The 15,861-nt window shown below is 32.4% G+C and overlaps 1 protein-coding gene across 1 annotated transcript in view; it reads right to left on the reverse strand.

The window, feature by feature from the left end:
* Positions 1 to 4,341: 4,341 nt before the first annotated feature.
* The window catches only part of LOC132169086 (peroxidase 3-like), a 13,777-nt gene continuing 2,257 nt past the window's right edge, over positions 4,342 to 15,861 (reverse strand). Inside the window, exons 3-9 of the mRNA XM_059580173.1 lie at positions 15,700 to 15,772; positions 15,326 to 15,591; positions 10,756 to 10,796; positions 6,813 to 7,038; positions 5,822 to 6,013; positions 4,863 to 5,028; positions 4,342 to 4,748 (exon numbers count right to left, since the gene is read on the reverse strand). Coding sequence (XP_059436156.1) covers positions 4,342 to 4,748; positions 4,863 to 5,028; positions 5,822 to 6,013; positions 6,813 to 7,038; positions 10,756 to 10,796; positions 15,326 to 15,591; positions 15,700 to 15,772 — 1,371 coding nt within the window. The remainder of the gene's footprint in view (positions 4,749 to 4,862; positions 5,029 to 5,821; positions 6,014 to 6,812; positions 7,039 to 10,755; positions 10,797 to 15,325; positions 15,592 to 15,699; positions 15,773 to 15,861) is intronic.

Genomic DNA, 15,861 nt, shown 5'->3' on the forward strand with positions numbered 1-15,861 from the left:
TTTCTAATTTATATATTAGTTTTTATTCAAATGATTATGTTTCTTTTGTAAATTTTACATTGAATTCATGAAATAATAGTGGGAGAATTTCTTTTCGTAAAAACTCAATTTTTAAAATATATTTCATACTCAATTTTCCAATCGTAGATTTTTTTTGTCTTTGTTTTCCTATGTCTTAAAATTAGTTTCATTTAATAGGGAAAATGATAAAGGCACAACTTAAACCCAACTTTGACCCAACTTTTCTCTTAAGTTTAAACAAAAAACTGTTTGTAGAGGAGAGAGAAAGCCTTAAACTAGAGAGAGAAAGAGAAATTTTGTCTAAAAGTTGGACCAAAGTTGGGTTTGAGTTGTGACTGTATCATATCTCAATACTTTTATATAAGTGAAGGATGGTTGAAAAAAAAGAATAAAAAAAATCTATTTGACAAGACATTTTCAAATATTTGTGAATTTCATTGGAACTGAGAAAAATATAGAAAAAATAGTTCTTTTTTATTATATTAGTATTTTTCATTTGTTTACATTTTTTTTTTGTCCTTAATTTCTATTATAATTTATTTATTATTTTTCATTCAAATTCTATTAATTTTATTTAATACAAGTTACAAATTTTCTTTTGTAAATTTAATTGACTTTTGTTGTTCATTTTTGTTTTTGGGTGTTCCAATATTCTTACCACTGTTTTTTATCTCTTTCTTTTTTAAAAGAAAAATTAAACTATCAACATTCATTTGTTTACAAAATTAGTAAATATAATTGTAATCATATATCAACATGCTCATTTATTTTAGAACACTTCTTTATTTTTGTCAGTAGTATCATTGTTGGAATATAATGAACTTTCAGGAGTGAACTTTCTCCTCACAAACAATTTTTTTGAGAAGTGGTATTATTGTTGGAATATAATGATTAATCAATCATTTTCTATAATTAATTAATCTAGATTTTTATTTTGAATTTTCTTTTCCTTTATATTTCATTTTAAACTACACGTATGAGAACAAATATTTAACACGTTTCAATTTATAAGAACTAAAATTTATGAATTTTTAAATTTATTGGATATGTGGGTTTATGCTATTAAGTAAAACTATGGTTTTAAAATGATCTTATGAACATTTGTCATTTTTGGTAGCTAATTTGTTAATTAAAAGAAGAAAATAAAATTTGTTGTTAATAATATTTTAAAGACTTTTTGACTTAATTATATATATAAAAAATTAAAAAAATTAGGGAAATTATATATAAACTCCTTAGGTCAACGCGTTTTTTTAAAAAACTCTATGAGTTTTTTTTTTTTCTCCAGAAATTTAGTCCCTAGGTAACTCGAAACTTCCTACGGTCAATTTTTATTAACTGCCATTAGTCCACTCAAAACTCCACGTTTTATCTAATAAAAATATTTATTTTTATTAATTTAATTTAAAAAATTAAATCTTAAAAAAAAAAAAAAAAAAAAAATTGAAGGGTGTCGCTAGTGAGCTCGGGGTGGCCCTGTAGGGCCACCTTAAATTACCCTGCAAGTGGTCGCGCCACCCTTTCAACACCCATGGGTGGAAGGCCACCCCAAACCCAAGCCACCCCAAACCCCCAGGTCAGCCACCCCTTGTGAAGTTGGTGGCCGGGCCACCCCCCCACGGGTTCTCCTCACCACGGGAAACTGTGGCCACCCCCCTTGGTTTGGGTGACTGCCCACCCATGGGGTGGTTCAAGCCACCCCATGGGTGGAAAGGGGTTTTGTTACCCCAGCCACCCAAGTGGCTCGGGAGCCACCCCATGGGTGGTTTACGGCCACCCCATAGGGGTTGGGGGGGTGACAAGGGGGTGGCACCTAATTTTTTTTTTTTTTTTAAGATTTAATTTTTTAAATTAAATTAATAAAAATGAATATTTTAATCAGATAAAACGGAGAGTTTTGAGTGGACTAACGGCAATTAACAAAAACTGACGGTATTGAGTTTTCTAGTAGTTTTGAGTGACCCAAGGACTAAATATCTAAAAAAAAATACCCAGGGAGCTTTTAAAAAAAGCGCGCTGACCTAAGGAGTTTATATATAATTTCCTAAAAAAATAAAAAATAAAAACCGGCGCGTAGTGCGGGCTCTAAGCTAGTATATATAATTATTTAGACATGCCCTATAATACATCAAATCTAGATTTGGCATACTAACATGTTCACCTCTCTTGGGTAGAGTGTATCAATGGATGCCTTGTGGCCACGGGTCCTTCAGTGGCGGGGCCAGACAATTCATATTGTAGGGGCCACTGAACTAAAAATATGATAAATATAATTTTAAATAAAAATTGAGTAATTCACACAATATATGCATCACAAAAAAGATATTTATAAAATTTCATAAATATGTGCTCAAATTGATATATTAGAAATGTAACATGTCGGCACTACAACAAAAAAGACAGAAATACAAACAAAGTGTCTAAAACTGCACTTTACGGTCTCTTAGAAGTACAAAATCATCAAGTATCGAATCTAAATCGATGCTCTCAACAATTTCCTTTTCAATATAGAGAACTAATCTATTTGCAATGAAATCATTCTCAATTTTGTTGCGAAGTCATGCTTTAATAATTTTCGTTGCTGAAAATGTCCGTTCGGTAGTTGCTGTAGACACTGGAAGTGGAAGAGTCAAAACAAGACGAATCAATTTATCTATAAGATAGTATGTCTTCGATTTTTCTGTCTTTGCCAATCCTTGGCAGTTAGCATAATTTTGCAATGGAAGACAAATTTTGTAATGTCGGATCAGTAAGCACATCAAATTCAAAATACCTCAACTGATATCTCAAATTAATTTTCTCTTGCTTAGAAAAATCAAGAGGATAATACTTCTCCGCAATGATACATATATCGTCAATTTTAAAGGATTTATAAGCACCTTTTGGATCAATAGCTGAGCTAATTGTCAAAAGTTTCATTGTCTTTTCACCAAACCTACTATCGAGCTCTTGCAATTGAAAGTCTATAGAAGTATTGAATATGTCAAAATGATAATGATGCTCCATTGTAATGTGATTCTTTTGATTACGACATTGACCTTCAATATAACGAGCACTCAAATCCGGAATGTGAATTTCAGATTTCTTGTAGAAAGAGACAATGTTCTCAAGTAAATAATGAAATGTAAATAAAGACTAATTACTGCTTCCATTGACTGAGAGATGTAGGCAGAGACGACTAAGAGTCCTAATTTGACAAGGGCTGTAACATTTATTATTTATTTATGAATAAGCAACTTCATTAAAAGCTCAAAACCAAAAACACCAAAGCACCAATTACAAGCCACCAGCTAGCACAACCTCACAAAGGCTAACAAACCAAACTAAACCAGAAACAAACTGCAGAACAACAAACTGCAGAAAAAGAAACCACCAAAACAAATCCCCAAACCCAAAGAATCACCAAAAACAGACCCTACAGAAGGCCTAAAAGCAAAACCTCACATAGGCTATATCCCATAAGACTATCAGGAAACAAAAAACAAAACAAAACCAACGGGCCACAACCACAGCTTGATCAGCAAAGCACTTAAGCAGAAAGATTGCACAAAGAGCAAAACACAAGGTTCTCCTTATTTTTTGGAAACCCTTCTTTCCCAACTACTCTGGTTCGGATTTCCCACAAAATTTTCTTCAAGAATTGCTCCTCTATTTTTGGATGACCTGCATGTTTGATCTCATTTCAAGTGCACCAGATATTATAAACTACAGATCCCAAAACTAATATGCAGAGCATAGCTTTGAGAGACTTGCAGCACCAATCATTCAATCCCAATTGCAAGATATCCTCCCATACTATAGGAACATTATCCATACTTCCAAAGTCTATAGCAGAAATTGCATTAAAAAAAAAAAAAAGATGATCACGGCTTTTTAACTGGTTCCTGCAGAAAACACAATTGACATCTCCATTATAACCCCAGGTCAACAATCTATCTCTCGTAACCAGCCTTCCTTTCATACCAAGTCACAAAATAAGGGCTGTAACATTCCTTTCCCTTTAAAAGTGTCCTTGTCCTCTGCGTTAAATATGTATCTCGACTCTCTTTTTTCGATTCTATATTATTTATAATTGTTATGCACGATAACAACAAGCTTACAAAAGCATTAAAAAGAAACATAACATGTTCATATAAAGAATTTGAGCTTACAAAAGCATTATAAATTAAGAAACATATCAGGTTCATATAAAGAACCAGAGCTTACAAAATCGTTGACATGTAAACCCCAATACCACAACTTATTTAAGTTTGCAGTAAAACAAAGTAAATTCACATACAAATGAATAGTTATTAAAACAATCCCAAAACTTAAAGCACCTTAAGAATTGACCTTCCAACATTGCTTCCTAATCTCCCCAGCAGTTCCAGTAAGGACCTCAATGGCTCCCATTCGCTTCATTGACTGTGCAAATTCTGTGAAGAACTTGGTTTGGCTAACCAGTTCTTGGACAATTTTTTTGGCCTGCTTGTTTTTCAAAAGAGCCGCGTCGGATTGGAAGAGACCCTTATTCTGCAGAAGGATATTGTAGTAGTTGCTGTCAAAGTTTTGAAAGCTTCCGGGGTCCATTTCTACTGTTGTTGTTATGTCATTGGGGTTGGGGCATTTTTTCTTCAATATTTCGGCATAGGTGGAGTCCAGAGAAGGGTCTTGGTCACCTTTCCCAGTGAAATTGTAGAGCCTGTTGGTGAGCGCTATGCAATGACCTATTCCAATAGTGTGCGCACCTACATATATATATATATATATATAAGCCATGAGAGAAATTACTTCTTTTTTTTTTTTTTACTTTCATAAGAAATTAAATTTCACTCTTTTGTGATATATTTCTTTGAATCTACCTGATAATACGACGAGGTCATGCAAGTTAAGATTTTTGCTGGCAAAGTTTTGCATGAGCTGGGTGACGTTAAAGAAAGGTGGTGGAAGGTTTGCTAAGGCTGATGCGTTTTGTGAAACATTGCCATCTCTTCTTCCTGTAAGCACTTCCCACATTGGTTTTTGGAACTGCAAATATTATTATATATGAGTCAAGAAGTTAACACTATTACCATATTATCAAGAATTATTTTACTTGTACGTTTAGAAAAATAAAAAATAAAAAATAAAAATATTTTACTTGACTTTAGATCATGATTGGAATTGCGTTTGAAAAATAGAACTTTTAAGTTATAAAACATTTTTTTGCAAAAGCTTCATTTTTAAGCTTTTACCAAAAGTGCGTTTTAGCTATTTTTTAGGCTTTTTGAAACATTAAATGCCCTTTCAATTGTTTTTACCAAACGAACTTTTTGAGTGTTAAACACACTTTTAGGTCCTTCAAACGCATACCTAAACAGGCACTTAGAACCTGTTTGGAATTGCGTTTGAGAAATAGAGTTTTTAAATCAAAAAAACATTTTTTTGGCAAAATCTTCATTTTTAAGCTTTTGCTAAATGCGTTTTGGCTATTTTAAAGTTTTTTGTACCATTAAAAGGGCTTTCAATTTTTTTTTTACCAGACGGGTATTTTTTTTTCAAACGAATTTTTTGAGTGTTAAATGCACTTTTAGGCCCATCAAGCACACACCCAAACATGCAGTACTTAAAACCTGTTTAGGATTGCGTTTGAGTACTAATAGAGCTTTTAAGTAAAAAAAAACGTTTTTTGGTAAAAGCTTCATTTTTAAACTTTTGCCAAAAGTGCGTTTTAGCCATTTTTAAGTTTTTTGAACCATTAAAAGCATTTTCAATTTTTTTTTACCAAAACAGACTTTCTGAGTAGTAAACGCACTTTTAAGCCCCCTCGACACTTAATTACCTGGAAGGAAACAGAGTCTCTAGCAGCCAAAGCCACGATATCAGCACAAGATACAACTCCTTGACATTCCTTCTCAACTTTGGCTTTAATGTCGTCAATAACATCGTAACCTAACAAAGAAAAGTTTGGTATTGCGTCCTTCTCTGCGACGTTATTTGCTGTTGAATTCAATAAAACCGATGCATCGCAACCCTGCAAATTTTCATTAAATTATATAAGCTTAAATGAAATTATTACAGCCATGCCCATGAGTGTAGATGCAAGTGAACTGTGTGTTAGTCTAGGATAAAATCGTAAATGTCACGAAAAAATGATTATGTCATGTGCAACTCACATGTGCTGGTTTCCGTCAAACCAGCGGCCAAATTCAACGTAGAGTGCTACTCGAAACAAACTGATGGCCTGAGAGAACGAGTCGTAGTGACTCAAAGTTTATTGTTTTTTAGTTTACTTTATATATATATATATATATATATATATATTTTTTTTTTTTTTTTTATTTCTCTTATTTTCTTTTATTTTTAGGAATGTGAAAGTGATGTTTATGATTTAGATTACCTAAAATTAATTGAATTTTGGTCTATTTCATAATTTCTAAAAATATTACTATACTTTAATTAATTGTGAAATTTCTAATTTATTTGACAAAAAAAAAAAAAAAAAAACCTTCTTGATTTGTAATGTCTGAAAAATATCAACAATCAATGTAATTTTTAAAAGTGTAGCTCACACTTCCTCTCACATATTATGTATAGTGATTTATATAGTAGTTTATTTTACTTTTAACTCTCTCCAGCTTTGAATATATATATATATATATATATATATATATATATATATAAAAGTTATGCGCGCATGTATATATATAGTAATTCTATTTAGTAGACTCACGTTATCTAACAGTTCTACAAAAATTTACGAAATAAATTAGTTTAAACCTTGGCATGCAGTAACCCTAAGCCATGCAGTAGTGGAATGTTTAGTGGCTTACCATAACAAAACAGTCGTGGAAATGCAATCTGAGCAGCCTTGCCGGCAAGTTGGGATTGGTGGAGACATGTGCCCAAGTGACATTCTTGACAATAATCTCTGCGCGTGGACATGTTTTCTTATAGAAATTCTTCCTCAGGCTGCCTCCTCGACAGACACCAAGAATGCCCAATATGCACACCAACAGGAGGAGGATGTTTGTCTGGATCTTCATTTCAGAATCCTCTCTACAATTTGTATTGCCATCATCACAAAGTCCTTATATATATATATATACACATGTAAGGGAATCTAAACAGTAAGAGCCAGTTAAGCAAATTATATTCTAATTATGTGCTGTGAGTGAGAGAGAGAGAGAGAGAGGGGGGAAGGGGAAGACTTCTGATTAATTTAAGAATAATTAAGCAACAAACATTATTGCCATTCTTATGACAACCCTAATAATTTTTTTTTTGTCAACTAGGGTTCAATCAGAATTGTTAAATCACTAACTGTCCAAAAAACAATAATAGAAAGTAAATGTTCTGAGTTCAAATTTAAATAATGTGAACGAAAGGATAGCCTGGGGTAGAAAATAGCTAGGAGCTAATACCAATTGAGAAAAAAAAAAAAATTGTTTGTAACATGAATATTATTATTATTATTATTATTATTATTATTTATTGAATTATGGTTGACTTTCCTAATTAACATTATTACTTTTATTCTTATGATTATATTGGGACAATATTGCTTCCCAACATCTGAAACAAAAAGTTCCAACAAACTATTATCTCATAATTATTCTCATTATAGCATTTTGTCCTAAAAGTCAAACAAAACCACGATCCCCAAGTCAACGGTTTTGTACAGCAAGAGCCAAGAAGGCTTTCTATTAACTAGTATTTCCGCCGCATACGGTTGCTGTCTGCTTTTTATATATAATCATTATTCAAAAAAAAAAAAAAAAAAAACTAAAGCAGGACAGCTCCAATGAGGCATATGACTTAAACCTCAATAGTCAATACGCGTATTGGTCGCTCCATATATAATATATACTTAATTTTCATAAGCTAGCTATTATTTTAAAATTTAAATACCGTCTGCTTATATATATATATATATATATATATATAGTCATTTGCAAATTATACTAATTCAGTCCGGCCAACAACCTTGGATGCCGTGAAGAGTCACGGAGCTAGACAAAATGAAACTCATTAGTACGGGCGGTCCTATAAGGGTGAAAGAGAATGTTTGAAAATATTACAATTTTTATTATAATTTTTTACAAATTTATTTGGTAGTTTATATGAGTACTGTCACTTAGCATAAACTAGCTAGGTAAAAAAAATTAAGTAACGAAATTTGACTAAAAAAATAAATTATCTAGTGATCGACTAATGTGATAAGTATCAAATTAATGAACAATTACTATTAGGTTAATTAGTAATATTTAAACGATTAACAACATTCTTTTTTTTTTTTACATGTCCACAAAAGAGGGAGGGATTCGAACTAGTGACATCTATTTGATAAGACTGTAATTCTCAGCCGATTGAGCTAGCTACCTCTTAAAGACCTCTTAACAATATTCTAAGGGTCATACTTAGCTAGCACGTAAAGGCAACTATAATATGGTGTTTTTCTAAATCTAGTTGTACGTAGTAGCAATAGTCCGTATATAGCTTCTCTTTTTACGATTTTTTTTTTTCTTTTTTCTTTTACAAGCAATGATATTGCATGAAATTATTTCTATGGAGTAATGCTAGAAGGAGAGTTTTTCTTGAGTTCTCACAAATGTGATGTGTTTTTTTTTTAAAAAAATTCAATAATTAATGATCATCTTATATTTAATGGTGTTTTTAAAAGTCATATCATATTTGGTAAGACTTCTTCTAGCATTACTCATTTGTGTGTGACACGCTATGTAAAAAAAAAAAAAAAAGTAATACTACGTACTATTGTTTTATTCTTTTTAAATTCTTCCAAAGTTGATATAGCTATTAAGATCAACACTTGATCAAAAATTCAATAGTAATTTATCTCAAATTTAATAGTAATTTTAAAAGTTATATTAACTTTATAAATAAAAAAAAAGGATAAAATAATAGTATCTAGCATTATTAAAAAAAAAAAAAAAAACATTAATAGTGGGAAGCATGTAGCCGTTAAGGCTAGAATTATAAGAAAGCTTGGTCCCAACTAGTGATGGGAAAACTTACTCTATTTGACTAAATTAATGGTTAATCAAATTGTGTTCAGTTTGACTAAATTAGCTTATATATACTGCAACTTGAGCTTATAAGTTTAATTAAGTTATATATATATGCCTAATGCCACCCTGTCTTTGCATAAGCCAGCAACTTGAGCCGGCCTATATATACTATATAGTACGTTGAACTACGAATCAACCCTACGCCTTACGTTTGAGTAATTCTATTTATCACTCTCATTTATTAAAGTTTATGTAATGTGATTTTTTTTTTCTTTTTTAACAAAAAATAATAATTTTCAAGCACCAAATGTTATAGAGAACCACATCACGACGTTGAGAAAATAGAGAATGATGGGGCGACGTATAGGGTTACTCCATACACAAGCCCAAGGTCAACCCCAACTCAAGTTTCTTGTTAATGATTGGTTTGAATGATTTCCAAAATGAGAAAGTATGGAGATCAAATGAGGACCAACAGGAGCATCAAAATATGTGTTGTATCATGTAAGAGCATCTTAATTTAAGATTAAGAGAGAGTTTGGACAGGCCAAATTAAACGTGATGAGGAATGTTATAAATTATTAGTTAAATGATTAGTTTTATTATTTTTTATTAACTTCAACTTTTGAGATAATTTGTGACAAAACATCTTAATGAAAAGGTTTTTGGTTGGTGGAGAGTGGTTTTGGGTTGGAGTAGTGGATTAGGGTTTATTGGGTTAGGAGACTTGGTCTGTTATTGGCTTTGGAATGAGACTTTCTACCGTTCGAACATTAAAAGATTTATCATATTCAACGGCACTATATGTGTAGCCTCCACAGACTTCACCCAACTTTTTTTTTCCAACAAATTAACTTCAGCCAATTCACATATAAAAAAAAAAAAATTCGGGGCAAGTACAAATGATTGTAAGAGAAGAAATTCAAAAGACAGTAGAGAATAGCATAATAAAAAAATAATAATGATAATATTTTACAAGTGATTCGGTGTTAGACATCTATTTTCACCGGGACACAAACCTATAGGGCTACAATATTAAAGGATTATAGAGCTACAATATTGTGTTCTTATTGCTTAATATGATTGTGTACAAGAGGCTCTATATATAGAACTTACAAATGATTTGAATTTATTCAAGTTTAATATAATCCTAATCAAATTCATTCATTTAGGATCATTCAATCCTCATTAATAATGATTTTTATCATTATCATATACTTTAACATCCCTTCAAACCAGAGACGGAGGGAGGGGGGGACCGGGGTGGGTCATGGCCCCCGCAAAATAAGGAAAAAATAATAATTATAAGTAAAAAAAATAATTAAAAAAGAAAAGAAAAGTAAAGTTAAAGTTTTAATTTTAGTCATTTGGCCCCTCCAAAAAAAAATAAATAAATAAAAAATTGGCCCTATTTTTAATTTTGTTGCCCATACCCACTAAGTTTTTTTTTTTTTAATTTTTGGCCCTTACTTTCAAATGTCCACTTTTTTTTTGCCCTTACAGTAGTCTTTAGTTCATAAAAAACAACCAAAATAATTTTTTTTAATAAAAAAGTTCTAAATAACCGAAAAAAAAAAAAAATTTTGGCTGGCCCCCTCCCATAAAATTTCCTGGCTCCGTCCCTGCTTCAAACTCAAGTTGGCAATTTGTAAAACCTTGAGTTTGAAAAAAGAAATAATTGATTTTTTTTTTTTAACGGAAATCTAAGAATTTCATTGATTAAAGATTACGAGCATAAATCTCTTACATATCAGAGCAAAAAGCTTTTACAGCACAAAACATAAAGTTCTGCAAAAATCATAGTCACATACTATGAGGTAAAAGTCATAAATACAAACAAAAATTCTTATAATCAGGTATTATCTATTATTTCAATCTTCTGTTAACCCATGTACAAATATAGTTAAAAAGCAGATCTGCTCCGAGTAGACTAGATTTAAGACATGGGTAACCAAATTTCCTAACAAAATTTATTTAAATCGGTCATGAGAGATAACTCCTCACACCTAATTATCCAGGCTGTGAGAAATAATTTCTCACACCTAATTATTCATCATCACTCATGAGGGCAGATCTAAAGAGAAGAAACATCTTATTCAAAACAAACAAATAACCAGTAAGCAGCAACAGTGGTCAGGGAGGAGATGAACGGCACAACACGGTGAAAGGTGAACGGACGCATAGTAGAAAGGCCAAAGTTGTTGATTTGATTGGAGAATACCTACAAACATAATAATAATAATAATAATAATAATAATAATAATAATAAATAAATAAATAAATAAATAAAAAATAAAAGAAAGAAAAAGAAGAAGGGAGGGGGAGGGTAGGAGCCGGGAGTAGAAGGGGAACGAGAGAAGAGGAGGGAGCAGATATGCTCCTTCCTCCTCTCAAAATTGTTTTCTAAGGAGAAGGGCTGAGAGACGACTTCTAGGATTTTTGATAGGAGTTATTGTTATTAATTGATATTTTTTAGGTTTGGCGATGGTGGTAGGAAAATGGTCTAGGGTGGTGGCGGTCATGGGCGGGGGCCTGATATGGTGGCTAGAAAATTGCCAAAGATGATGGATATTTTTTTGGTTTGGCGACGGTGGTAGGAAAATGGTCTAGGGTGGTGGCGGTCAGGCCGCCTTGCCAAAGATGGATATTTTTTTGGTTTGGCGACGGTGGTAGGAAAATGGTCTAGGGTGGTGGCGGTCATGGGCGGCGGCCTGATATGGTGGTTAGAAAATTGCCAAAGATGATGGTAGTCAGCAATGGTGACTAGAGATTGTAATTGTCGATAGCAGTGGGTGAAGATACACCTTAACAACAATAGGCCGCAAGCTATATGCCAAATATTAAGGCAAACTTGGGTCGAAAATGTGATCAACTATGGCCCTTAAATAGACTTGGGCCATCAAATAAGACCAACAAAGATCAAATGATTGAGCAAACAAATGGCCAAAATATGGACTATATGGGCGAAATATAAACCACTTGGCCTTTTTTTTCTTTATTATTATTATTTATATATAAAAAATAAAATGAATACTCTAACAATAAGCAGCCGAAGGTTCTATGTTGAAAGGAGTCCATCAACCATTAGTCATTTATGAATTATGTATGAATTATGCTAAAATCACCAATATATGTATAATTATATTTTAACGTTTCAAGTCTAAGATTGTCAGAGGTAGACTAATAAAAATGGTGCTCCAGGCTGAGATTTGATACTCCAACGGTCCAACCTATTGTTACGTTGATTTATTTATTTTTGTATTATTTAATTTGTAGAGCAACGTCTATAAACTTTTGAGAAAGGACCGAGCGTAAACGAAAGTATCTGCAACGACTAGTGAAGCTGTGAAAGAGGAAGTACAAAAGAATAGGAAAAGACACAAAAAGCCAGAGGCCGGCAAGTATCAGATTTTGAAATTTGAATAGAAAGGAGGTTTCGGAGGGAGAGATACGTAGAATAATATATATTATATATTCCATTCCATTGCTTTCCGAGACCAATCTAAGTGGCAATCGAATCCACGAAGATTCAATCTGGTCCGCTCCGGTCCTTCTCGGTTTCCTACGCAGTGGCCGCTGATTAGCTGTCTAGCTAGCTCGCTTCGAGTTTTGCCAAAAACCGAAATTACCAAAATGCCCGCCCTTTGTTGAATAGGAAAATATTCTTGGTACTATTTCTCGTTTCTTCTCGGCCTTTGGTTGTGTTGATTGACCTCAACCACATAAATATTCCTAAAAGTTGTCAAAAAGCCCCCAACAATTTGGGTAGCTTTGAGGTGGTGGACCTTAATTATAAGTGCATATGTCACATATTTACCTTTTTCTTTTCTGTGAACATAATTAATGAGGCAAAAGTGTTTTAAGTTTGGTAGAAACAGAAAGAATACATGAAACATGTGAAGAAATTACCTTAATTCTTTAGGATTGGAATTTTCTACCCATATAAGGAATAGATGGTTGAACAATTCCAAATTTATTTAGATACGATTTTTAATTAACACGTGTTCTCAATGCATGCGAGTCTCATACTGAGTAATTATTTGATAGTATAGGAGGGATGATAATTTTTTTTTTTGTTTCTTTCTTGTTTAAATAAAATTTACGGGTAATTTGAACAATTCAAGTTAAAAAGAAGTCACGAGTTTGACATGGGTGTATAGCATTTCTCGTCCATTTTAATCCTAAAGGCTAGTGGAGGGTGTAGCTTTTAACCAAATGGTAATTCATCCAAGGGGTTAAGTATCACTTTTTATAAAGCTTGATATCTTAAGTGTCAATGAAGTATAAGTTATCGAGGAATAAGTATATTTTTTTTCTAAAAAGTAAAAGTAAAATCCAAACTAGGTTCTAAACCATAAATAAATTAATTAATTAAAAAAAAAAGAATTATAGAAAAGACTACCAACTAGCTCCATTGTTCCGGATAATGACAAATAGGAAAATGTTTAATTTGGAGTATTATCATTTTTATTCTAAGTCAAATTTTTATCATATCGACTTATACAAAATTTTATAATAAAATTCGGGAGAAATTTTACAAAATCTTTCTAAACTTCTACTCGTTTTGATACTGCCTTCAAAGTTTAAAAACTCTTAATTAAGGGTATTGAATTTTTAATTTCTTTCAATTATCCAATTTCATTAGGATTTTCCATCAAAATACCCCTTTTTATTAAAAAAATTAAATAAAATTGTAAATATTAAGCATTTATTTTATTTTATATATATATATAAACTATCTTTACAATTTTTTTTATTAAAACACTTGAGATATTTTGACAAGATTTAATGAAAAATTCGAATGGAATAAAATAATTGAAAAAAAAAAAAATAGAAAGTTCGATACCATAGTTTTTAAACTTCAAAAGAATACTTTCAAAACGCTTAAAAATTCACTAAAATTTTGTAAAAAATTTCCCTAAAATTTGTAATGCCCGTAACAATAAAAAATTAGAGAAGTAGGGAATTGGGTTTAAGGTTTAGAAAAAATAAATAAATAAAAAATAAGAGCATAATCCCATTTACCCCTAATCACGCTCGTGACATAAAAAGCACCCATCATCATTGGAAATATCAAAGTTGTCCTCATTTGGCTGGACCAATCACACTCATCGCTCCCCAACGGTCATCCACAAATTCGAATCTATCTTTTTTCCAAAGAAGAATGTCCTGGATTTTCTTGGAAAGTGACACTGTCAAGCCCATCTCACGAAAGCCCATCTCTCTTCTACCAAATGCTATAATTACTTCAAACTAACTTCGATTTGATTGACATCTTCTTTACAAAGAAGACAGAAAGAAAAAAGAAAAAAAAGTGTAATTAGGATGCTCTCTATTTTAAAGCGAAAATGGAGAGATTGTGAACGACTTAAGATTTTGTTTTATTGTATTTAATGGTGTAAATAATGTGACAATATAATTATATGTAAAATCATATTTGACTTAGGTTCTGTAAAAAAAATAAAAAACTATAATATATTGGTCAAGATTTTTATTTATTAGCTCAAATTATAATATACAAGTGTCCTATTGGAAGTGGCCGGACCATTCCCTTTTTTTTTTTTTTAATATTAAATAGTATTTTATTATTATTTTTGGTTAGTGTGATATGTGTCTCAAGAATTTTTTTTATGAACTAAATATTCTCTAGTTCAAAATGGACTCGAGAGAATCCTGTTCCTGTTATAACTGAGTCTTATTTTATTATCATCATTAATAAACTTTAAATCATAATAACTACTAATATTCGTTTTTTGGTTAGGGAGACCAATTTCTAGACAAAAATAATGGTTTTTGAAATAATTATACTTAGTCCATCAATTAGGTTTAGTTGTATGGCTTAAAAGGGAAGAGAAGGTGGAGACTCTAATAAACACTTTTTTTTTTTTTTTCTTTTTTTTCTTACTTGTAGGTTAATTAAGGTCAGTAATCCTGCCAGTGGCAGACACGTAATTGTGAGCTGAAACGAAGGTCAAAATGGACCAATGGTTTAAGATAAAGTAAACCCCTCCAAAGAAAAAATTTGAAACGAGTGGCCGTTTGAAGTTGAAAGAGGTTCAAAAGTTGTTGTTAACTTCAAAAACTCAACTTGAATGCAACCCAACAAAACCCATTAAAACCAAAACAAATACAGCCTCAGAATTGAAAGCCTTCGCTCTTGGAATAATAAACACATACACTTGCAGATAAAGAAACTCACACACTCTCAGAGAGAGAGAGAGAGAGAGGAGATGACGGGGCTCGTGATGGTGACGAAGGGAGGTGGGTGTGGTGGGAAGGGGGGGAAGGGAGGGAAGAGCTCGGAGGAAGAGCAAAACCAGCTCTCGCTGGTGGCGGTTCTCGTCGCGGCGCTGAGGAAATCCATGGTGGCTTGCCGGGTCGATAGGGGAGACGATGTGATGTCCACCGTTCATCACATGGAAATCGGGTGGCCCACCAACGTCCAGCACATCACACACGTGACCTTCGACCGCTTCAATGGCTTTCTGGGTCTGCCTGTGGAATTCGAGGTCGAGATCCCGGGTCGAGTTCCCAGTGCTAGGTATCAATTGCTCTTGCTTTTCTTCTTCATCAACTTCTCGGTCTTCGTTTTGTCAGATTTTATCTGGGTTTTGCTTGGAATGCTTGAAATTTTCTTTTTTCTTTGGGGAGCTTAGATCTGATAGAGTAGGAAGCAAGTTGTTTTACTTACTAAATTCTGGATCTAGAGAGATTTGCTCAGGACCTGAGCTTTTAGCTGCGGTATAGTTGAAAGGTTTTAACGTCTTCAAGCGGAATAAATCCCAGAGCGTTAATTTAGAGTTTTTGAAGGTTGGAAGGAGGACAAGGTGGTGATTAGAAGCCCCAAACGCCC

This window comes from Corylus avellana, chromosome ca2 (assembly GCF_901000735.1).
Source record: "Corylus avellana chromosome ca2, CavTom2PMs-1.0".
Lineage (NCBI taxonomy): Eukaryota > Viridiplantae > Streptophyta > Magnoliopsida > Fagales > Betulaceae > Corylus > Corylus avellana.